This window comes from Lynx canadensis, chromosome C1 (assembly GCF_007474595.2).
Source record: "Lynx canadensis isolate LIC74 chromosome C1, mLynCan4.pri.v2, whole genome shotgun sequence".
In the NCBI taxonomy this organism is placed as follows: domain Eukaryota; kingdom Metazoa; phylum Chordata; class Mammalia; order Carnivora; family Felidae; genus Lynx; species Lynx canadensis.
In genome coordinates this window covers 42,450,486-42,476,942 of record NC_044310.1, presented here as the reverse complement: position 1 = coordinate 42,476,942, position 26,457 = coordinate 42,450,486, and the positions used below count along the sequence as shown (strand labels likewise).

The window sequence follows — 26,457 nt, the reverse complement described above, 5'->3', positions numbered from 1 at the left end:
AAGAACCAAGATCATAACCATGCATATTTTCAGATCACAACACTATGAAGCTTGAAATCAACCACAAGAAAAAGCCTCCAAATGGACGGAGATTAAAGAACATCCTGCTAAAGAATGAATGGGTCAACCAGGCAATTAAAGAAGAAATCAAAAAATATATGAAAGCAAATGAAAATGAAAACACAACAGTCCAAATCCTTTGAAATGCAGCAAGGGCAGTCCTAAGAGGAAAATACATTGCAATCCAGGCCTATCTCAAGAAACAAGAAAAATCCCAAATACAAAATCTAATAATAGCACACTAGAAGGAACTAGAAGCAGAACAGCAAAGAAATCCCAAGGCCAGGAGCAGAAGAGAAATAATAAAGATTACAGCAGAAATAAACAATATAGAATCAAACACACACACACACACACACACACACACACACACACACACACAGTAGAACAGATTAATGAAACTAAGAGCTGGTTTTTTGAAAAATAAACAAAATTAATAAACCACTAGCCAGACTTCTTAAAAAGAAAAGAGAGGACCCAATAAGATAAAATCATGAATGAAAGAGGAGCGATCACAACCAACACCACAGAAATACAAACAATTATCAGAGAATACTATGAAAAATTATATGCCAACAAACTTACAACGTGGAAGAAATGGACAAATTCCTAGACACCCACAGACTACCAAAACTCAAGCAGGAAGAAATAGAAAATTTGAACAGACCCATAACCAGCAAAGAAATTGAACAAAAAAATCTCCCAACAAATAAAGAGTCCTGGGCCAGATGGCTTCCCAGGGGAATTTTACCAGACATTTAAAGCAGAGTTAATACCTATCCTTCTTAAGCTGTTTCAAAAAACAGAGATGGAAGGAAAGCCTCTAGACTCATTCTATGAAGCCTTGATTCCCCAAACAGACAGAGACCCCACAAAAAAGGAGAATTACAGGCCAATATCCCTAATGAACATGGATGCAAACATTCTCAACAAGATACTAGCAAATTGAATTCAACAGCATATTAAAAGAATTATTCACCATGATCAAGTGGGATTCATTCCTGGGCTGCAGGGCTGGTTCAATATTTGCAAATCAATCAATGTGATACATCACATTAATAAAAAAAAGGATAAGAATCATATGATCCTGTCAATAGATGCAGAAAAGCATTTGACAAAATATAGCATACTTTCTCAATAAAAACCCTCAAGAAAGTCGGGATAAAAGGAATATAGCTTAACATCATAAAAGCCATATATGAAAAGCCCATGGCTAATACCATCCTCAATGGGGAAAAACTGAGAGATTTCCCCCTGAGATCAGGAACATGACAGGGATGTCCATTCTCACCACTGTTGTTTAACATAGTGTTGGAAGTCCTAGCCTCAGCAGTCAGACAACAAAATGAAATAAAAGGCATTCAAATTGGCAAAGAAGTCGTCAAACTTTCACTTTTCACAGATGACATGATACTCTACATGGAAAACCCAAAAGATTCCACCAAAAAGCTGCTAGAACTGATACATGAATTCAGCAAAGTTGCAGGATACAAAATCAATGTACAGAAATTGGTTGCATTTCTATACACCAATAATGAAGCAACAGAAAGAGAAATCAAGAAATCGATCTCATTCACAATTGCACCAAGAACCATAAAATACCTAGGAAGAAACCTAACCCAAGATGTAAAAGATCTGTGTGCTGAAAACTATAGAAAGCTTATGAAGGAAATTGAAGAAGATATAAAGAAATGGAAAAACATTCTGTGCTCATGGATTGGAAGAATAAATATTGTTAAAATGTCAATACTACCCAAAGCAATCTACACGTTCAATGCAATCCCAATCAAAATTGTACAGGCATTCTTCTCAAAGCTAGAACAAACAATCCTAAAATTTGTATGGAACCACAAAAGACACCAAATAGCCAAAGTTATGTTGAAAAAGAAAACCAAAGCAGGAGGCATCACAATCCCAGACTTTAGCCTCTACTACAAAGCTGTAATCATCAAGACAGTATGGTATTGGCACAAAAACAGATACATAGGCCAATGGAACAGAATAAAAAACCCAAAATTGGACCCAAAAATGTACGGCCAACTAATCCCTGACAAAGCAGGAAAGAGTATCCAATGGAAAAAAGACAGTCTCTTTAACAAATGGTGCTGGAAGAACTGGACAGCAACATGCAGAAGGTTGAAACTAGACCACTTTCTCACACCATTCACAAAAATAAACTCAAAATGGATAAAGAACCTGAATGTGAGACAACAAACCATCAAAACCCTAGAGGAGAAAGCAGGAAAAGACCTCTCTGACCTCAGCCGTAGCAATCTCTTACTCGACACATCCCCAGAGGCAAGGGAATTAAAAGCAAAAATGAACTACTGGGACCTTATGAAGATAAAAAGCTTCTGCACAGCAAAGGAAACAACCAACAAAACTAAAAGGCAACCAACAGAATGGGAGAAGATATTTGCAAATGAAATATCGGATAAAAGGTTAGTATCCAAAATCTATAAAGAACTTAACAAACTCAACACCCGAAAAACAAATAATCCAGTGAAGAAATGGGCAGAAGACATGAATAGACACTCTTCCAGAGAAGACATCCAGATGGCCAAGCGACACATGAAAAGATGCCCAACATCACTCATCATCAGGGAAATACAAATCAAAACTACAATGAGATACCACCTCACACCTGTAAGAGTGGCTAAAATTAACAACTCAGGAATTCCCATTGCACTGCTGGTGGGAATGCAAACTGGTGCAGCCACTCTGGAAAACAGTGTAGAGATTCCTCAAAAAATTAAAAATAGAACTACCCTACAACCCAGCAATCGCACTACTAGGGATTTATCCAAAGGATACATGAGTGCTGATTCATAGGGGCACATGTACCCCAATGTTTATAGCAGCACTTTCAACAACAGCCAAATTATGAAAGGAGCCTAAATGTCCATTAGCTGATGAATGGATAAAGAAGATGTGGTTTATATATACAATGGAATACTACTTGGCAATAAGAAAGAATAAAATCCTGCCATTTGCAACAACATGGATGGAACCGGAGGGTATTATGCTAAGTGAAATAACTCAGTCAGAGAAAGATAGATATCATATGTTTTCACTCATATGTGGAACTTGAGAAACTTAACAGAGACCATGGGGGAGGGAACGGGAAAAAAACAGTTACAGAGAGGGAGAGAGGCAAACCATAAGAGACTCTTAAATACAGAAAACAAACTGAGGGTTGATGGGGGCGGGGGGCAGGGGAGAGGGGAAAATGGGTAATGAGCATTGAGAAGGGCACTTGTTGGGGATGAGCACTGGGTGTTGTATATAAGCAATGAATCACAGGAATCTACCCCCCAAACCAAGAGCACACTGTATACACTATGTTAGCCAACTTGACAATAAATTATATTGAAAAAAAAAGTCTTTATGTCAAATTATAAAAAATTAAAATAAAATAAAATAAAATAAAATAAAATAAAATAAAATAAAAAAGCCTCAACCAAGGAATGGATAAACAATCTGTGGTACATCCATATAATGGAATGCCTGCCACTCATCGATAAGGAACGAGTTACCAGTATGTGCAATAACATGGATAAATCTCAAATGAATTATGACCAATGAAAGAAGCCAGACTCAAAGCCTTTTTGGTTCTTTTCACATGATATTCTGGAAAGGGAAAACTGCAGGGGCACAAAACAGATCAGTGGTTGCCAGGAGCTGGAGGGGAGGGGGAAGGGTTGACTACAAAGGTGAACAAGGAATTTTGGGAAGTGATAGAACTATTCTGTATCATGATTATAGTGGTAGTTACATGAATGTATATGTTGGACAAAACTTGCAGAACTATGCATTAAAAAGGTGACTTTTACTATATGTACATTATACCTTAATTAAAAAAAGAAAAAACAAAAAACAAAGTTGGGTTTTAAAAATAGGTTTCATTGGGGCACCTGAGTGGCTTAGTTGGTTAAGCGTCTCTTGATCGTGGCTCAGGTCATGATCTCATGGTTGGTGAGATCAAGCCCCTGCAAGGGGCTCTGTGCCAACAGTGCAGAGCCTGCTTGGGATTCTCTCTTTCCCTTTTTCTTTGCCCTTCCCAGCTCATGCTTTTCCCATACATACATACATACACACATACATAGGTTTTATTTAACAGAGTATAGAATGCAAATCTATCCTCCATCTGTATTGCAAAAGCTCTCAACTTACATAAAATGAATAGAGTGTTATAATACAAAGTCAATACTCATATTCAAAACTGGTCTAAATTAAGGAGCTTCCCTCTACTTGCTAATGGGATGCTGCCTGATTCATGAATCACTTAATAAACTCAGTTGAACTTTTGTTCTTAATAGTAGGCATGATCATTAATTGCATTTCCAGCTCCTCTCTGGAAGATGGGGAGTGGGACTGAAAGTTTCAAGCTTCTAATCAAGGCTTGGTGTTTCTGGTGACCAGTCCCCATACCAGGGTCATGTAGGAGCCCACCCAGAGTCATCTCACTAAACAAAAGATGCTTCTGGTGAACTTGAGAATTTACAAGGGTTTCAGGAGCCCTGTGTCAGGAAACAGGGTCAAAGTCCAAATATTTATGTTTTCTGTTATCTCACACAAACCAAGACCTATTGTCCAAGGCAATGGAAGAATGACTCCAAAGGCAAGGAGATCATCAGAGCTACCCCTCCCTTCACTAACCCAGAGTGCAAGGACCTTAGGGGCAGAACAATTTAAGAAAGGAAGAGTCACCACTGCCCAGTGCCATCTCACTTCATGGGCTCTGCTCCCCCTCATTCTAACATCCCATTCCTCTGCCACCCTAGGCTGGGCTCTGACAGGCTCTGGTGAAGCATATGCTGCACCCAGCAAAGCTGTAGGGTCATGACTGCCTCCTCCTAAATTTCTAGGGATGCCTCCAAGATCCTCAGTGTCCAGGCAGAGAACCACCATGGGAGTGAGGCCACCATTGAGAGTCCCCACTAGGGCAACACCCAATGGAACCTTGGGGGTGAAGCCATGTCCATGACCCCAGACCAGCAAAGTCACCCATGTGCAATTCTAGACAATCAGAGCCACAAAATGAGCTGTGTCCAGCAAACCCATAGGAGCAGGGCTGCCTAGAGCCTTGGGGGCCCACACCTCACCCCAGTGTGTTTAGAAGGCAGGACCTTCATCTCAAAGTACCTAGAGGGCAGAACATGGAGACAAGGATTATTTTCAAACCTTAAGGTATAATGATGTTTTCCCTGTTGGAGTTTGGATTTGCTCAGGACTCTCTCTTTCCTTTTTCTCCCTTTCAGAATGGGAGTGTCTATCCTGTTCCAGTCCCGGAATTCTACTTTGGAAGCACATATCATGTTTGATCTCCCAGGTTCACAGCTGGGGAAGAATTTGCCTTAGGATGAAACACACCTTGAGTCTCATCCATATGTGATTGAGATATTTAAATGACACTGTGGACTTAAGACTTTTGAGTTGATGACATGATAAAGACATGAATTTTGGGGGCCAAGGACAAATTTTGTTACAGCAACCTGAACAGACTGACAGCAGACCTCAATTTATGCAAGATACGACTCAAAACCAGACTGTAATAGCAGAAAAGAAAAATACTGTTCAAAATTGATCTAACTTAAAAGACAGAAAAGTTTAACTATAAATTAAATGCAATTGGTCACCGCCCTTAAATATGACTTCTCATTTTCTCAGTTCCTACTGCAGCACTGAACATTTTTTTTTAAAGTTTATTTATTTTGAGACAGAGAGAGAGGGAGGGAGGGAGAGAGAGAGGAATCCCAAGCAGACTCCCCTCTCTGTGCTAAGCCCAGTGCGGGGCTCAGTCTCACAAACTGTGAGATCATGACCTGAGCCGAAATCAAGAGGCAGACACTTAACCGGCTGAACCACCCAGGTGCCCCAGCACTGACCATTTCTTATCCACCCTGCTGCAACTGCCTCCTGAGAGGATTCCTGACCTCTGGTCTCTCCACCTATCAACTCAAACTAATGCCAGACTGATCTGCTTAAGGCACAATATAATCACATGATCTTCTGTTAAAACTAATTCTGTGGGCTAAATTCCAAACTCCTGAAGAGAGCATTTGAAGGTTTCAAAACCATACCCAGTCTAGTTACAAATGTATCTTCTGTCACCTACACACTATTGACTCTGCCCATCTACTAAGGCACACACAAAATAATCTACTCTGCACCCACACAGTACAACTACTCATCAAACCTTGTATCTCAACTCTCTGTACCCATCTACGTACCTGCCTGGAATATCCTTTCTCTACCCTTTGCTGGGCAATCCTAGTCATCTGGTTTAAATTTACCTTCTTCATCACTTCTCGACCTTTTGGCTAAGATCAAGTGTAGTATCTGCTCTTATCAGTTTAAATTTACCTTCTTCATAATAATTTCTTCCTCTGGGCTTCTACAGCATTTTGAAAAACCTATGTCTGCCTTCCCCACATACACAGAGGACCATTCTGGGGGCCTAACCATGTAGCAATTGCTCCATCAAAGTTAGCTAAATTAGAAACTAAGTAAATCAGATCATGTACAATGGGTATCTGCAATATAATGATTTATAAGAAATATTATTTGGTCATCAGATGACTAAAATGTATTTCTCAGATAGATTTGGTCTTCATCCACAGTTCCTGAAAATGCTTCAAAGTCATAAAGGTAAACTGAGTGTCTTATTATTAATGAAGGTGACTTTGGACCCCACCACACACCACTACCATATGGGAGGGGAGAGGAGCTGGAGGCTGGCCCATGGCTGTTGACTTGGTCAATTATGACTATGTACTAAAGCCTCCATAAACACCCAAGAGGACAGCTTTTGGTCCTTTTCAGAGAACTTCCACACTTAGGAAACCAGAACCCTTCCTCATACCACCAAATCAACCAGGCCCCAAGCTCCTTTGTTTGGGACCTCGCCCTATTTATCTCTTTATCTTATTGTTGATTCGTATCCTTTATCATATCCTTTAATACACTGGTAAATATAAGTAAGTGTTTTTCTGAGTTCTGTGAGCCTAGCAATTTGCTACTAATCTAGCAAATTAATCAAACCTAAGGAGGAAGTCATTGAAACCTCCAAACTGTGGCCAGTCTGAGGTTTTTGACTGGCATCTGAAGTGGTGGGTGTGGGTCAGTGTGGTACGTAACACTTAAGCTGTGGAATGTGATGCTATCTCTGGGTAGATGGTGTCAGAGGAGTTGAATTCAGACCTACTGGTGTCCAAGAATTGTTTGGTGTTTGGGGATGAGGAGTGGGAGTTCCCACTCCCCATGCTGGAACTGGGTCCAGGAATCCTAAAATAGTGCCTTAAAATGACTTCATTTAAAGTGAAACCACAACCTCGCTTTAAAACTATATATTTGTGTCATCAGATTTAGAATTGTTTTCCCAACTTTGGCCTTTGTCATGAGTTATGTTGGATCACTAAAACTATCAGTACTACCTTCAATATTTTCTTATTAGTCATTCTTTTTTTTTATGAATATAATTTATTGTCAAATTGGCTTACATACAACACCCAGTGCTCATCCCAACAAGTGCCCTCCTCAATGCCCATCTCCCATTTTCCCCTCTCCCCCAGCCTCCATTCACCCTCAGTTTGTTCTCTATATTTAAGAGTCTCTTGTGGTTTGCCTCCCTTCCTTTCTGTTTATAACTATTTTTTCCCCTTCCCTTCCCCTATGGTCTCTGTTAAGTTTCTCAAGTTCCACATATGAGTGAAAATATATGATATCTGTCCTTCTCTGTTATTAGTCATTAATTCTTATTAGTCACTAGTACAGGTATTGCTGCTTTTCAAACGTTCCATGTTATGCCATTTTGCTTCTACAAAAGACCTACATTAGTACCTGTTTTCGCTAACCAAAAGAAATCCAAAGAGGATTTTGGCTTTTACCAAAGAAGCAGCAAAAAGAGACAATAGAGTTCAATGTTCGTTTTGCAGCAAGCCATCACAGAGGCAGTGCATGTGTGGAGAGTGGCACTGTCCCCAAGCTCTTTCCCCAAGAACTACACTCAGCAGGGAACCACAGCTTTGAACTGTATCTGTGAACACCTGTGCTTTATCTCAATTTATTTTGTGCATCTGTTAGTAAGATGTGTCCTAAGGTATCAGAAAAGCATAAAAGAGGTTATTTGGGGGGTCTGGGAATACTCAAGAATTTTTCCATATAAAGTAATGGTAATTGCTTCTTTGCTTTATACCATTTTGGCTTAAAAAAAGTTTCATAGGAATGCTTTACTTTTGGATAGCAAGGGAAACCTGTACACCAGCTGGATTTGTTCATACTTCTGCTTTCCCAGAAATATCACTGTAATTATTTTGAACAATTCAATCTCCCAATTACTTAGTCTCCTGAAATTAAAAGAACTATGAGAATTCCATGTTTAAAATAGAATTTATTTCCCCCAATTCATAACCTTCTAATCTGAGCAAATTAGAGAGTTACACTAATATGCTGACTCAAGTAGCTATAAAGTAACTTTAAAGTTTGGATTTTACTGAGAGTTTTCAACTCCAAATATGAACTGGACGGAATTCCAGAAGACAGTACAGACTAATGATCACATTTAGGAGGAAACTAAAAAATTCAACATCTTAACACCTTTTTATGTGATTCAATTCAAGAAACATTCACTCTCTATGACAGAGATCCTTAGAGGAGTGGAGTGATGTGACAGTCTTAGGCCTCAAAGATTTCATATGAGGGGAATAAAAATGTGGATATACTACAACTAAACCAAAACTAGATAAGGGTGCAGGAGGTGCAAAGTGCTGTGGATATTTAAAGGGAGATGGTACTCAAGATGGGTCTTAAAAACAATGGAATTTTCACAACAGAAATGATATTCCAGACAGAGAAAGAAAAGTGAAAGGACAGATAGAAGAGACTCAAGAGCTTGTAAAACAGAAGAATATAATCGATTCTGAAAAGAAGTGTGTCACATATCCTTTGTGGAACCAAAAGTGTGAAAAAAAAAAAAAATAGGGATGCCCGGGTGGCTCAGCCGGTTAAGTGTCTGACTTTGGCTCAGGTCATGATCTTGCAGTTTGTGAGTTCAAGCCCTGCATCCGTGCTGACAGCTCAGAGCCTGGAGCCTACTTTGGATTCTGTAACTCCCTCTCTCTTTGCCCCTCCCCTGCTTGTGCTCTGTCTCTCTCTCTCTCTCAAAAATAAACATTAAAAAGGGGCGCCTGGGGGGCTCAATCAGTTGAGCGTCTGACTTCGGCTCAGATCATAATCTCATGGTTTGCAGGTTCAAGCCCCATGTCAGGCTCTGTGCTGACAGCTCAAAGCCTGGAGCCTGCTTCAGATTCTGTCTCCGTCTCTCTCTCTCTGCCCCTCCCCTGCTCACACACACACACTCTCTCTCTCTCAAATATAAATAAACATTAAAAAAAAATTTTTTAAATATATAAATAAAAATAAAAAATAAATAAACATTAAAAAAAAGAAAGAGGGGCGCCTGGGTGGCGCAGTCGGTTAAGTGTCCGACTTCAGCCAGGTCACGATCTCGCGGTCCGTGAGTTCGAGCCCCGCGTCAGGCTCTGGGCTGATGGCTCAGAGCCTGGAGCCTGTTTCCGGTTCTGTGTCTCCCTCTCCCTATGCCCCTCCCCCATTCATGCTCTGTCTCTCTCTGTCCCAAAAATAAATAAACGTTGAAAAAAAAAAATTAAAAAAAAAAAGAAAGAAAGATGGGGCACCTGGGTGGCTCAGTCAGTTAAGTGTCCAACTTCAGCTCAGGTCATGATCTCATGGCTCATGAGTTTGAGCCCCATGTCGGGCTCTGTGCTGACAACTCAGAGCCCAGAGCCTGCTTGGGATCCTGTGTCTCCCTCTCTCTTTGCTCCTCCCCTGCTCACACTCTGGCTCTTTCTCCAAAATAAATAAACATTAAAAAAAATTAGGGGTGCCTGGGTGGCTCAATTGGTTAAGCATCTGACTTCGGCTCAGGTCATGATCTCGCAGTTCATGGGTTTGAGCCCAGCATCAGGCTTTGTGCTGACAGCTCAGAGCCTGGAGCCTGTTCCAGATTCTGAGTCTTCGTCTCTCTCTGCCCCCCACCCCCTCCCCTGTTCGTGCTCTGTCTCTCTCTCTCTCAAAAACAAATAGACATTAAAAAAAATTTTTTTTAATTAAAAAAAGAAAGAAAAATAATTACCAAGAATTTCAGGAGAAAAAGGGAGCCAATTAGTGTTGACAGCTACATCAGGGTTAAAGAGAATAAGAACAAAATAAAGACAATATTTCATAATCAGATTGCTCTTGGCTTTACCTGACCTCAGGGGTGAAGTCAAAAATCAAGACAAATATTTCAGCATAGATAAACAAAAGTGTCCCATGATAAAAGGCTCATTATGAAAGAAAATAAGGCAATAAGAAAAATAAATGTTTATCATCTGTCAGAGCTGAACATGTTTGCTAACAGACAGGAGTCAATAGAAAGGCAAAGATGAAAAGACTCTAAAGGGAGAAGGTATACTTAATATTTAGAACAAAGTTACAGAAAGTGGTTGGTAACAAAAGCATTCAAAGAGGAGAGCCTGGCCTGGGAAAGGAAGAGGGCCTTTTTGCCTATGGGAAGAACAATAACACTTCTCTGAGACAAGAGCAAGGAAGTTGAGGGATCCTGAAAGGCTTGGAACAGAAAGCACTTGGAGATTTGAGGAGCAGAGGAATTTGATAAGGACAGGAAGAAAATCAGCAAGAGACAAATAAAAGGAATTCTAGCAGTAGTGAGGGCTTGGCTGGATTCTGAAACATACATGTGCAGAGATCCAATCAGCGTATTTGATAACTTTCTCCAAACAACCTCAGAAGCCTGGGAGGGTATGTACAGACAGAGAAAGCGAACTCTGAAAAAGGAGACCAAAAAAGTGACTTGCCTAAATTAAAATCACTCAGGTTAGCCGGGCTAAGACAAGTATTTTTAGTTCAGCACTCTCTTTTGACTATGCTGCCTCCTCTTTTGAACAAAATTTTTTAACAAAATTTTCCTAAGGCTGTTTAAGTTTAAAAGCTAATTGCCAGTTTTAAGGTTTTAAAGCCAAGCTATCAAAGCAATGTTATGATATACTTATTGAGTACTAAAGCAATAAAATTTGGACTTTTTACATATACAACGTCATCAGCTATGAAAAGTCAGGATTCATTAACAGACAAAACCCAGAATGCCACTTACCTGGCAGCTTCAGGAAAACCCATCTTGTACAGCGTGACAACCACAGCTCCTCCAATGCCTAAATTATGCTGCAGAGCAACCTTTGCACCAGGAACTTGCCTTTTTCCGGCTTCCCCTCTCAGCTGCCAGCAGAGTTCAGCGCACTGAGCCAGACCTAACAAATCGAACACAGAGCAATCAGATTCCATTGCGTTAGAAAGCTGCCCCAGCCAGCTTTCTCAAGCCCACTTTTAAAGTCAAGAAAATGCATGCATAAATAACTTCTCTTAAAGGGCAAGAGGGTTTCTGCAGCTAGTTTTCCCCCTTCCTAAGTAATCTCCTTACTTACTTATTTTTACTTTATATAATTTATTTATTTTTTATAATTTACATCCAAGTTGGTTAGCACATGGTGCAACAATGATTTCAGGAGTAGATTCCTTAATCTCCTTTCCCATTTAGCCCATTCCCCCTCCCACAACCCCACTAATCTCTGTATTTAGACAATACCCAGGCTTAAGAAATTCCATGAACTCTAACCTGTCATTTTTTGGCAATGTTGGAAAAGAAAACACTGAATATACAGTTCTCTAACCCAGGTAAAATGGCATACAATAATTTAATTTTACCATTTTTAATGTATCAAAAGAAAAAAAAATCTAAATTTGGGAGTTCACTTTCCCTAAAAAATTTAGCTAGTATGGGGAATTTTCCTATGATTTTCCCCCAAACAGTTCTCAACAAGAATAGATTTTCATAAGAATAGCATTTTGTCCCCTGTATAACAAAATCAAAGGTTTTTAGAACTGGAAGGAATTTAATGATGTCAGACTGAGGAACTGTAAGATTAAATAATTTGTGAATGGTCACAAAGCAGGCTAATTCCAGAGTCAACTTTAGAATTCCTGTCTCCTGATTTATATTTGTTTGTCTTTCTAACAACCAGCTATTCAAGGATCCCTGAGTTAAGAAATGTTCTCACAGGATAGACTGGCTTCACCATCCCAGAGGCAGAGTTATATAGGTCCAACTATAACGTCTGTTCATCCACCTACATCACCAATCACAACTACTGATTCCTCAGTACCTGTGACAATTTCCTACATAAAGCGGTTAAAAAAGAAAACCACAGGGGCATCTGGGTGGCTCAGTCAGTTGAGTGTCCAACTTCGGCTCAGGTCATCATCTCAGAGTTTTGTGAGTTTGGGCCCCACACTGGGCTCACTGCAGACAGTGCAGAGCCCACTTAGGATCCTCTGGCTCCCTCTCTCTCAAAAATAAATAAGCAAGGAAGGAAGGAAGGAAGGAAGGAAGGAAGGAAGGAAGGAAGGAAGGAAGGAAGGAGGGAAGGGAGGGAGGAGGGGAGGAAGGGAGGAAGGAAGGAAGGAAGGAAGGAAGGAAATTTAAAAAATAAATTTAAAAAAAACAAAAGAAAAAGAAAACCATAAGCCCCAAACAGTGTCATTTAGACTGAGTTCCCAAACCCTGCTTAGTCCTAATCTAACTGTAGTTTCGACCTCCCCCAGAAATGCAGTCTTAACCAGTCAGGAATTTTTTGATCAGTGCCACCGAGTCTGCCACCTGGGCCCTCTGCACCCCCCCAAAGATGAGGTAAAGCTGCATGATAAGACCCTTCGCTTTTCTTCTTAAGGGAAAGCAGTCTTGCCTGGAACAATCCTTTTCTTTTGCCAATAACTTTTTTGCCCCAGTCTCCTATAAAAACCTTCCATTTTGTACAACTCTTCAGAGCAACCCTCTACTTGCTAGATGGGATGCTGCCCAATTCATGAATCATTTAATAAAGCCTATCAGGTCTTTAAAATTTACTCAGTTGAATTTTTGTTATTTAACAAACCCTAACCTCCTCAAGAAATATAACTCCTATTTCTTATATCCAAGCAGTGTGTATATATTTACAGAATATATATCTTAAGCACTGTTTTAAAATAGGTAACTCCACAACCTATTAATGACTTTTTGAACTATGAACATTCTGAATATTAATGAAGAAGATCAAAGTGAAACTTTGGGGCACTTAATTTTACTAGAAATCTGCCATATAGAAAGCTCAACCATTTAATGAATATGAAAAAGGCAAAAAATATTCACACTAGTCTTATATACACATGGGCAGGAAAATACAGCTAGTCTTCACAAAATAATAAATATACATAGTTCACAATATTAGAGAAAATACTCAATCTCACCTGATTAAATAGAAAAATGCCATTTTTAACGAAATTGGTAAGGATGTTTTTTTGTTTGTTTTGTTTTGTTTTTGGTAAGGATGTTTAAAGCATAATCCATATGCTGGGGAGACTAGCAAGACAGCCACCTCCATACAGTACTGGTGAAAGTTCAAATCATTACAACCTTTTTGGAAAGTAATATACAAAATTAAGAGCCTTGAAAATGCCTTGAAAACCATTCTATGGAAATAAGCACAGGTAAAATTTTACACACAAAGCAATCTCTATCACACTGTAACAGTGAAAAACTAAATAATCTAGAAGTGAAAGAACTGAGGAATAGTTATATAAATTATGAAGTATCTATATGATAAAGCACTATGTTTCTATTTTAAGTGTTTAATGAAATGTCTAACAATTCATGAAAATGACTATTATGATAGGTAATATTCATAAAAAATGCAAGGAACCAATATTTGATGGGGTTTTGGAGTGATGGTGGGGTTTGGAGCTGATGGCCAAAAAAGAATTCTTGAAGACGTCTTTGGTGCAAAAAGGTGATTTTATTAAAGCATGGGGACAGGACCCGTGGGCAGAAAAAAGCTGCACTGGAGTTGTGAAGAGTGACGATTATATACTTTCAGGTTGGGCAGGTCAGGGACAGCGTACATCTCCAAAGAATTTTGGAAGCAAGGTTTCCAGGACCTTGAGAGGCTAGCTGGTGTTAGGAAAACCATTTGTTACTGTTTAGTAAAACCTCAGTCCTGAGACCCTTCAGATGTGTATCAGAGGCCATATGCTTGGAGTATAATTGCCAACATATCCTTGGGGGTTAAAGATAAAAGAGGTTTGCAAAGGAATTTTTATGTGTTTAAGGAGACTCACAGGATTCTGGGGGGTCAGGATAATGGTAAGCCAAGATTCCCTTTTGCTCCTAGCAAAGTGTCATCACCAAGGCAGCTGAGCTCCTAGAGAAAGGTCACTCTGCTTGTTTCAAGGACTTGTCAGTGGGCTGTAGGCAGTAAGGGAATTTAATTTTTCATTTGCCTTTGCTTCCAACATCACCATGGCAAGAACTTAAACCCCCACATCTTGATGAGGGCAATATTAGGGCTCCAGGAAACAGAGTCTAAGGTTTCTGGAGATTAGGCTATAAATAAATTTGCCTTTTTCTTATAGTTTAATAAGTTATCGTAAACTCAAGGAGACTCCTATCCTTCATGACTGTGATCTCTATCAGTCAACCATTTGCTTTCTTTCCTTTCCCCCATTCTTGGGCAGCCAGCAGTGCATGAGGAATATCACACATATCCCACCTGGGGCAGGAGGTGCTATTAGCCTGTAGTGTGCCCTCAGCTTGCCCCATGCTCCTTCATCATTACTGATCTACCCATTCATCCAACAAATACTTTATGGCCCATTATGTGCCAGACACTGCTTAAGGCTCAGAAGACCCAGCAAAAACAAGATAGGCATAGTCTGTTCCCTCAGGAAGCAGATATTCTTGAGATATAAAGATGCAGGCATTTACAATACAGTCTACATTGGGAGTAGCATTACATTAATGCTACCATGGGGGGGTGGGGACTAAGGAGGTAGGCAAAAAGAGGGAGAGAGCTGGAGAAAGAGAAAAAGGTCTTGCCATTTAATTGCTTTCAATAAAAGACGAGTGTTAGTAAGAGAGCATACTGATTATTTGAGCTTTCCGGTTGTCTACTTTCAGAACAAACTGGCGTTTCTTACATTTCTAGAATCTGGATCTGTAAAGGGTAGAAGTCAAAAGTTGGCCTCAGAGGGGCACCTGGGTGGCTCAGTCAATTAAGTATCTGACTTTGGCTCAGGTCATGATCTTATGGTTGGTGAGTTCAAGCCCTGCGTCAGACTCTGTGCTCACAGCTTGGAGTCTGGGGCCTGCTTTGGATTCTGTGTGTGTGTCTCTCACTCTACCCCTCCCTGGCTTGCTCTCTCTCTCTCTCTCTCTCTCTCAAAAATAAACAGACATTTAAAAAAAAAAAAAGACTAAAAACAAAAAATGTTGGTCTCAGAAATCCGTTTGCCAAGAAGGCACAGCAGTTACAAAAGCATTAGCCTAGGACTCTACTACCTATAGTCTGGTTGCTACTGAAAATAAACCATTCAAACATGTACCAATCACTCCAATAAACAGCTAATAAAGATAAGTACTAAGTCCAATGGAAAACCTCAGAGTGGAAAAACTACAGGGAAAAACATCTTGAGATACTACCTGAGTTCTTTTCTTTCTCCTGCTTCCTTGAACCCATCATTATTCCTTATACCATTAAGACAGTCAAGTACAAAGAAGTCATAATTCAGCTTCAGTTTACATTAGACATCTAAAGGCCTTAGCATAAACAACATAAAAAAGCATGGTTTTCTATTATTGGAGCCTGGCTGAGAAAGAAAAGGTTTGCTGAGCTTCAAAGAGCAAAAAGCTTTAATGGACTCAGCATGCACTGAAAGATGTGTATTTATGTAAGAGCAGTTTTTCCCTTTAAAAGTAATCAATCTTGGGGCGCCTGGGTGGCGCAGTCGGTTAAGCGTCCGACTTCAGCCAGGTCACGATCTCACGGTCTGTGAGTTCGAGCCCCGCGTCGGGCTCTGGGCTGATGGCTCGGAGCCTGGAGCCTGTTTCCGATTCTGTGTCTCCCTCTCTCTCTGCCCCTCCCCCGTTCATGCTCTGTCTCTCTCTGTCCCAAAAATAAATAAACGTTGAAAAAAAAATTTTTTTTAAGTAATCAATCTAGAATATAATATAAAATATAGTTCAAAAAAAGTAATATAAAGAAATTTTTAGACACACAAAGCTGAAATATTTCATTACCATACTCAACACTGATGCTGTATAAATGTTAAAGTCCTTTAGCAGAAGGAAAATGGTAGCAGATAGAAAAAAAGGATCTACGTGAGGGAATGAAGAATACTCGAAGTGGTAACTACATGAGTAAATGGATAAGGTTTTCTTTTTAATTGTTTAAATCTCCTTATTTATTTATTTTTAATTTACATCCTTTTTAAATCTCTTTAAAAGATAATTGATTGTTTAAACAAAAATAATTTCCTATGGGGTTTATAATATATGTAAAAAATTTCACAACAGTATTATATGCCCTGAACAGGAGAAATGAAAATATACTATTGTAAGGTTTTTGTTTTTGTTTTTATTTTTTACTATATGTTAAGTAGTATAATAGACTATGATAAGATACAAATGAAATAGAGTCATAAAAAGTAATCCAAAAGAAGGCTGGAAAAAAAGGTAAGAGAAAATGAAGATTAGCAGGGACAAAGAGAACACAAATAACAAGACAGACTCAAACCTAACCATATTAATAATCACATAAAACATAAATAGTCGAAACACCCCAATTAAAGGCAGAGATTGTCAGAAGAAAAAAAGCAAGACTCAACTAAATCATGCTAATGCACTTTAAATATAAAGTCACTAAAGAAGGTATACAAATGGCAAATAAGCACTTTAAAAATGCTCAACATCATGAGCCATCAAGAAAATGTAAATTAAAACCACAAGGAGATGCCACTGCACATTGGTTAGAATGACTAAATGTAAAGATTGACCATACAAAGTGCTGATGAACATGTGGAAGAACTAGAACTCTCCTACACTGCTATGGGAATATAAAATGGTATGACCACTTTGGAAGTCAGTTTGACCATTTCCTAAATGCCAAATTATGGAAAGATCCCAAATGTCCATCCAATGATGAATGGATAAAGAAGATGTGGTATATATACAATGCAATATTATTCAGCCATAAAAAAAAGAATGAAAGTTTGCCATTTGTAACAACATGGATGGAACTAGAGAGTATAATGCTTAAGTGAAATAAGTCAGTCAGAGAAAGACAAATACCATAAGATTTCACTCATGTAGAACTTAAGAAACAAAACAATTGCTCATAGGGGAAAAAAAGAGAGAGGCAAACCAAGACACAGATTCTTAACTATAGAGAAAAAACTGATGGTTACCAGAGGGGAGGGGGGTAGAGGGATGGTTTAATTAGGTGATGGGGATTAAGGAGGGCACTTGTTGTGATGAGCACCTGGCGTTATACTGAAGTGTTGAGTCACTAAATTGTACTCCCAAAACTAATATTACATGTATGGCAACTAACTGGAATTTAAATAAAAACTTTTACAAAAAAGTTAAACACGCACCTAGTATATGATCCAGTCATTCCATTCCTAGGTATTTACTCAAGAGAAACCAAATGTTCATAGAAAGATTTATACATGAATGTTCACAGTTCACAGCAGCTTTATTTGTAGTAGCCAAAAACTATAAACAACCCAAATACCCATCAACAGTAAATTGTGATATATCTATACAATGAAATACTACTCAGCAATAAAATGGAATGAACTACTGATACATGCAAAAATATGGATACATCTCAGACAAAAAGAGAATGCATACTATAGGGTTCCATTATGTAAAACTACAGAAAATGCAAATTAATCTACAGTGACAGAAAGCAGATCAATGGCTGCTTTGGGATGAGGGGTGAGGAGTAATGAGAAGGAGGGATTACACACACGTATATATGAAGAAACTTTTGGTTGATGGATATATTCACTATCTTGACTGTGGTAATGGTTTCACAGAACTTATTAAATTACACATTTTAATATGTTCAGTTGATTATATGTTGATTTTACCTCAATAAAGCTGTTAAAATAATAAAATAAAATATGAGATATGTAGGCCTGATCTTCCTTCTCTCTTCTTTTTACTTAGCAAGAACAATAAAAGCCAGGGCCTGCTCCTCCTACCTATCTCTACCTGCCAATAGGTATCAAGAGAAAATGCTCTCACTTGGGTTCCATTTCTCCCGGCACTGGAGAGTATTCATTATAGTCCAACAACTAAACTTACCTCTCCTCACACCTCAGTGGCAAAAGTCAAAATTCTAGGCAATGGGAATGAGGACAGGTGGCCTATAGGATATGAAGAGAGGTAAAATAGATGCTCTGGTGAAAAGCTATTTAGGCTTTATTGACTTACTGACTTTTTAGAGTCGGTATTAGATTTAGCTCTTGCCATTGTCCTAGGATGTATTTCTTTTAGTGACCTCTTACAGAGTAAAAGAGGCAAGCCATAGTTTGAGTATGCTAGGTCCCCTGGCTCAAATTCCATTTACTTTCATTTCATTTTCACCTAAATCTTTACAGCCTATGTTTATAATACCTATAAAGGTATTAAAACATGTAAAGAAAAATCACATGATAGAATAGTATGTGTACCATTAAAAACATCCAGAACAATGCAAATTCAGGAGGAGAAATAACTATTCACATTTGGGGATCTGAGCATCTTAGGATTAGAAAGGATCTAAGAGGGGTGGCTCAGTCGGTTAAGCATTCGACTTTGACTCAGGTCATGATCTCACGGTTTGTGGGTTCAAGCCCTGCATCAGGCTCTGTGCTAACAGCTCAGAGCTTTAGATCCTGTCTCTCTCTCTCTCTCTCTCTCTCTCTCTCTCTCTCTCTCTCTCTCTCTCTCTCTCTGCAACCCCCCTCCCCTGCCTGCACTCTGTCTCTCTCTGTCTCTCAAAAGTGAATAAATGTTAAAAAAAAAAAAAAAGAAAGAAAGAAAAAAGAAAGAAAGGCTCTAAGAGCTCATCACATCTAAGGCCCTAACAAATGAGCAATCCCCCCATGACATTCCCATCATGTTGTTAACTTGTATTTTTTGTGCATAGCCTAGACTGTAATTTCCTATATCGGCCCAAAGTCAAGCTTCCCATGAATTCTTCCTATTTTTTCCCATAGGAGACAAGTTTATCCCCTCTGCCCCGTATCACCTTTCAGATATTAAAAGAACAATTAATTCAACAATCCCCTTTACATGTGCAAACTCTTGTACTGAGCACTGTTTGGGGTACAGAGACAAATGAAATATGGATTCTGCCTTTATAGGCTCTTAGTCAAATGGAGAGATTTTTCTTTAAAAGCCATAAATAATTACCATATGTACTATATAAGTATAAATGTCAAAAAAGAAGCACTGAGAAAGTGTCATGAGTTCAGAAAAGGGAAAGATTAATCCAATCTATGGAAAGGATGAAGAAATTAGGGAAAGTTTCATAAGGTAGCTAATACTTGAAATGGACCTTGAAGATGGGCATTTCTCCTGAGGAAAAAGCTTTGTAGTGAAGGTAATGGTTAAGAGCTTAGACTCTAGAAATACATTGCCTGAGTCTGAATCCTAGCTTTACCACTAGTTTAGTGACTTTGGGCAAGTTACTCTGTGCTGTTATTTTCCACTTTGATAAAATATAAAATGGACATGAGAATTAAATGAGGAATACTTAGAACAGTGCCCAGCACTTAGCACTGCGTAAATGTTTGCTGCTGTTGTTATTCAGAAAACATCAAAGACAGAGCTTGCACAGGTGAGAAGGAATTAAAGACGTCTTGGAAAAGCAAACAGTTCAGGTTAATTTAAACATTTCTTCCCATTTCTGCATCTCCACATCCAAAACCCAGCTAGATATAAATGCTAGCACAGACCCTCGCCTGTGGTAGGGAAGTAATAAATCTTCACCTTGCCATTTCTCTTTCCCTTTTTCTTCTCATAGTTCTGGTTTATTCTTTGCCTGAGTTTCTGTAGCAGGTGAATATTTACATTTCAATAATTCATCATCCCTATTCAGGCTTCCAATCAAGCCATCAACATCTGTAAGATCTATAAGTTTGCATAGTAACTATTTGCATTATCACATTATCTGCCACTTGTATACTTGAGGAGGGCAATGTTTTCTTGTATATCCTAGCCCTAGATCCCAAACCCAGCTGTGCAGGAGAAGCTCTTAGCAGATCTTAAAAATATGTAAGTTGTTGGGCTCAACTAGACCTAGGAGAGAGAATTTCCAAGGGAAGGCAAGAGTATATACATTTTTAAAAGCTATAGGAGATTCTATATCAGTACCTCACATAGACACGATGTTTGAGAGTCAATTAATTACAGCACCTAATGATAAAGTCTGCACACAATAAGCATTTGTTGAACTTTCATGGACTGAAGATCAGGACCTAAAACCAGGTTGAAGCCACAATGGAAAGGCACTAAATGCTAGGCTTAATTTAGTTTGGCACAAAAGGCCAAACTAAATAACCAACCTCCAGCTTCAAAACAACAATCCCTTGTAAGGAACTCTATCTCAAATCACTTTCATGCTCTTTCAGGAGATCACAGACATTAATATGCATGTTCAAAAATTGGAAATAGCGAATAAGCTAAAATGAAATTGTACTTATTCATTTTATCTATTTTTATTTATTTTGAGAAAAAGAGAGAGAGAGAGAGAGTGAGAGAAAGTGGGGGAGGGACAGAGAGAAAGGTAAAGAGAGAATCCCAAGTAGGCTTTGTGCTGATAGCCAACACGGGGCTCGAACTCACAAACCATGAGATCATGACCTGAGCTGAAATCAAGAGTCAAATGCTTAACCAACTGAGTCACCCAGGCACCCCACTTATTCATTTTAAATAGCGTTCAGTAAGGGTTAATGCAATATATATGAAAGCACATTAAAAACTAAAATAAAATATGAGGGGCGCCTGGGTGGCTCAGTTGGTTAAGCCGCTGACTTCTGTTCAGGTCATGAATTCATGGCTTGTGGATTCAAACCCCACATCGGGTTCTGTGCTGACAGAGCCTGGACCCTGCTTCAGATTCTGTGTCTCCCTCTCTCTCTGCCCCTCTCCCGCTTGTGCTTTGTCTCTCTCTGTCTCTCAAAAATAAATAAAAATGTAAAAATAAATAAATAAATAAAATATGATACTATTATTTAGACACTAATAATTTAAAAATCTAAGTTTTAATGTGATTTTTCTAATTGAAAATTCTGAAAGGAATTCATGATTTTAAACTGACAGTAAATAAAATATTCAATTCAAATGCTTAAATCTTTTTTTTTTTTCTATTACAGGTCCTGTTATGGCAACTAGAACTTTTTTTTTTATGCAGATCTGCACAAGTTAAAATTGGAAACTATATCATGAAGCTTTAATTTTAAAACTAATTCTCCAATACTGAGTTTCCACCAAAGTAACAATATCTTACAACTAAACTAATACTATTTGTAGAAGAGAACCTTCCATCTTCCCCAGTCCATCATAAGTCAGTATTTTTTGGAAGCACTTGACGATTTTCTGATTCACTTAGAATCCTATTGCAATTTGTTATCCAAATTGTTAACCAGGGCAAAAATATTTAAACTGCTCAGAGCTATCATCCTGATATGTTTTCCAGGAGTCTGAATTCTTTCTTGGGCTACAGCTAATAGCTCTGTATTTACTTAAGTATATCCAAATTCTCAATATGTAGCAGGTGAACATTTACACTTCAATAATTACTCATCCCTATTCAGGCTACCAATCAAGTTATCAAGATCTGTAAGTCTTTCCCCAAAATGCTACCCCACCACTAACATTATTCCTAATGACTGATGATAACAGGAAAATTTTACCAACAGTGTAGACTAAAATATTGGAGAAGGTTTTCAAAGGATATTGTAGAAGGTATAACACTCTTTGAAGTATTTAAAAATTGAGTAAATTCTATCTTCCTGAGGTATTTTAGGTTAGCTTTTTAGTGCTAGGGGAAAGAAGTAGATGACCTGTCAAGATTGACAACATTGTTTACATTTAATATTTTAAAATCCAGTGTTGCACACAAGATTATAAAAAAAGAAGTACTCTCACATTCTGCTGTTGGGACTATACATTGGTATAATCTTTTTTGAAAAAAATTTGGCAATGTCTACCAATTTTTAATGATATACTATCCTTTGACATAGTGAGGCCACTGTTTTGGATTTATCCTGAGTATACATACAAAAGTGTACAAAGACACAAAGATGCTTATTGCAGCATTGTTTATAGTAGCAAAATTGACATCACATATGTCTAGTAGGTATGCTAGGTAAATTTCTTATAATGAGAATACTGTGCAGGCATTAAAAAGAATAAAGAATATCTATAAATGATAATATAAAAAGATTTTAATATGTAAGTAAATAAAGCTGTCTGCAATGTAGTAAATATACATATATAATACTTACATAAAGAAAAGCTGTGGGGTGCCTGGGTGGCTCAGTTGGTTAAGCACCCAATTCTTGATTTTGGCTCAGGTCATGGTTCATGGGATGGAGCCCATGGGATTCTCTCTCCCCTTGCTCTCTGTCCCTCCCCCACTCATGTGCATGCACTCTCTCTCTCTCTCTCAAAATACATAAATAAACATTAAAAAAAAGAGAAAGGCTGCATACAGCCAAGATATGGAAACAATACACATGTCCACCTATAGATGAATGGATAAAGAAGATGTGGTATGTAGATACACACACACACACGCGCGCGTGCGCACACACACACACACACACACACACACACAAACACACACACACAGTGGAATATTACCCAGGCATAAAACAGGATGAGATCTTGCCACTTACAATAACATGGATGGACCTAGAAGGTACTATGCTAAGTGAAATAAGTCAGAGAAAGACAAATACCATATGATTCTACTTATGTATGGAATCTGAAAAACAAAACAGACGAATGAATAAACAAAAAGCAGAGATGGATCCATAAATACTGAGAACAAATTGATAGTGCCAGAGGAAGGGGGTAGGGAGATGGGCTAAATGGGTCAAGGGGAGTGGAAGACAGGCTTCCAGTTATGAAATGAGTAAGTCATGGGGATAAAAGATACAGCATAGGGAATATAGTCAATGGTATTGTAATAGCATTATAGGGTGACAGATGGTACCTATACTTGTGGTGAGCATAGCATAATGTGTAGACTTGTCCAACCACTATGCAGTACTCCTGAAATTAATGTAACATAATGTGTCAAGTATACTTCAATAACAAAAGAAGAAAAACACACATTTATAACAATTTGAGGGAGAATATCAAAAAAACTGTAAAAGAGGTTGACTCTGAGAAATAGAACTAAGGGTAAGAAGAAAGAGAAAGACATGCTAAATGTTAAACTTTGTCATCCCATTATAATATTACAAACCATGACAACGCTTTAGAGAACTATTTGGCAGCTTCTTATAAAGTTAAACATACATCTGCCCTCTGACTGGGCAATTTTACTCTGGGTTATTAACCCAAGAGAAATGCAAAAGGTGTGTCCACAAATAGACTTGTACAAAAATGTTCATAGCATCCTTATTTATAATGCCCTCAAGCAGGAAAAAACTCAAACATCCATCAACAGGAGAATGGATAAACAAACTGGTATATGGACTACAATTTAGCAATAAAAAAGAATGAACTACTGATACAGGAAAAATCTGGATCAGTCTTAGCCTGATTGAGGGGGAAGAGTTTAGAGAATGGGGAAGATGTTTGAGGGAAGTCAAGGTCCATCTATGTTGTAGCATCTGCCAATACTTAATTTGTGGCATAAGTATATTCTATTGCATGAATATAACATATTTTGTTTATTCATTCATCAAATGATGATCAACATCTAGGTTATTTTCACCTTTTTGGCTATTATAAATAATGCTGCTATAAACAATTGTGTTTTTGTGAGAACTGTGTATTTTATTATATGAAAATTATACGTCAATTTTAAGATATGGAGTGAAAAATCATATTGTTACTACAAAGCATGATTTCTGAGTGTTTCAGTGAATAGCAGAACAAATTAATTATAATGGCAAACAAATTATTTATAATGAAAATATGTTCCTTCAGGGAGAAAAAAGTTATGTGTCAATAAAAACAGTTAGCCTGAGGGGCACCTGGGTAACTCAGTTGGTTAAATTCTGACTCTTGATTTCAGCCCAGGTCATGATCTCGCAGTTCATGGGTTCAAGCCCCACATTGGGCTCTATGCTGACAAGGTGGAGCCTGCTTGGGATTCTCTATCTCCCTCTGTCTCTGCTCTTCCCCCACCCAAAAAATAAATAAATAAACATTTTTTTTTTTAAAACCACACAATTAACCTGAAATGCCACATTCACCTCTGGGATGAAAAAAGTTTCAAAAAAAAAAAAAAGAAAAAGGAGTTTTTTTTATATGAGAGTGAGGAAGCTGTCTGAAAGGAGAATTTAAATCACTGTCTCTATTGCAAACTGCTACTTTTTGTCTTTTTAAAAATTTAGTTCCAGTATAGGTAACACATAGTGTTGTATTAGTTAGAAGTATACAATATAATGATTCAACAATTCTATACATTACTCAATGCTCATCAATATTATTTTACTCTTGCCACACCTGGGTGGCTCAATCAGTTAAGCATCTGACTCTTGATTTTGACTCAGGTCATGATCTCACAATTTGTGAGCCCCACTATCAGTGCAGAGCCTGCTTCAGATTCTCTCTCTCTCTCTCTCTCTCTCTCTCTCTCTGCCCCTCCCCTGCTCATTGTCTCCCTCTCTCCTCTCTCTCAAAATAAACTTAAAAAAAAAAAAAAGATTACTCTTAATCCCCTTCACCTATTTTACCCCCCACCCCCCACCCCACCTACCCTTTGGTAACCATCTGTTTGTTCTCTATAGTTAGAATCTCCTTTTGGTCTTTTTCCTTGTTCATTTTTTTTTCTTAAATTCAACATGAGTGAAATTATATGGTATTTGTCTTTCTCTGACTTATTTCACTTAGCAGTATGCCCTACAGATCCATCCATGCTGTTGCAAACGGCAAGATTTCATTTTTTTTGTCTGAGTAATATTCCATTATATATAGTACATCTTTATCCATTCATCTATTGATGGACACTTGGGCTGCTTCCATAATTTAGCTACTGTAAAAAAAAGCTGCAATTTACATAGGGATGCATTTATCTTTTCAAGTTAGCGTTTCAGTTTCTTGTAGGCAGCATGTAGATGGTCTTGCTTTCTTATCCATTCCATCACCTTCTGTCTTTTCATTGGAGTGTTTAGTCCGTTTACATTTAAAGTAATTATTTATAGGTATATACTTATTGTCATTTTGTTACTTGTTTTATGTTTGTTTTTGTAGTTCTTCTCTGTTCCTTTCTTCTCTTGCTCTCTTCTCTCACGGTTTGCTGGCTTTAGTGATATACTTGGATTCTTTTCTCTTTATTTTTTTGCATTATGTATTACTGGTTTTTGATTTGTGGTTACTATTAGGTTTATATGTAACATTTTATGCATACAGCAGTGCATGTTCAGTCGATAGTCACTTAAGTTTGAACCTATTATTTACTCTCCTCCCCAACCCCATATTTTAGGTATAGGGTGTCATAATTTACATCCTTTATTCTGTGAATCTCTTGACTTATTTTTATAGGTATACTTATTTTTACTGCTTTTGTGCTTCCTACTTTTCTTACTCCTACTTATGGTCTTTCCTTTCTACTCAAAGAGTCCCCTTTAACATTTCTTATAGGGCTGGTTTAGTGGTCATGAACTCCTTTAACCTGTGTTTGTCTGGAAAACTCTTTATCTCTCCTATTCTGAAAGACGGCCTTGCTGGATAGAATATTCTTGGTTGCAGGTTTTCTTTTTTTTAAGCACTTTGAATATATCATGCCATTTCCTTCTGGCCTGCAAAGTTTCAGCTAAAAAATCAGCTAACAGCCTTATGGGATTTCTCCTGTATGTAATGGTTTTCTTTTTTCTTTTTTTTTTTTTAACGTTTTTATTTATTTTTGAGACAGAGAGAGACAGAGCATGAACGGGGGAGGGGCAGAGAGAGAGGGAGACACAGAATTCGAAGCAGGCTCCAGGCTCTGAGCCATCAGCCCAGAGCCTGACGTGGGGCTCGAACTCACGGACCACGAGATCGTGACCTGAGTTGAAGTCAGACGCTCAACCCACTGAGCCACCCAGGAGCCCCTGGTTTTCTTTTTTCTTGATGCTTTTAAAATTATCTCTTTCTGTATCACTACTTTTTGTATTTTAATTACTACATGTCTTGATGTGGACCCCCTTGGGTTGATTTTGTTGGGGACTCTCTGTGCTTCCTGGGTCTGGATTTCCGTTTCCTTCCCCAGATTTGTTAAGTTTTCAGCTATTATT

General features: G+C 38.2%; 1 protein-coding gene and 1 pseudogene across 4 annotated transcripts in view; one reads left to right on the top strand and one right to left on the bottom strand.

Moving 5' to 3' along the window:
- SCP2 (sterol carrier protein 2) overlaps nt 1–26,457 on the bottom strand; it is a 125,347-nt gene that overhangs the window by 27,378 nt on the left and 71,512 nt on the right. For all 4 annotated transcript variants that reach the window (XM_030324973.1, XM_030324975.1, XM_030324974.2 and 1 more), the window contains one exon: nt 11,237–11,390. In XM_030324973.1, the coding sequence (XP_030180833.1) occupies nt 11,237–11,390 (154 nt within the window). The remainder of the gene's footprint in view (nt 1–11,236; nt 11,391–26,457) is intronic.
- On the top strand, nt 6,364–6,480 carry LOC115522454 (annotated as a pseudogene).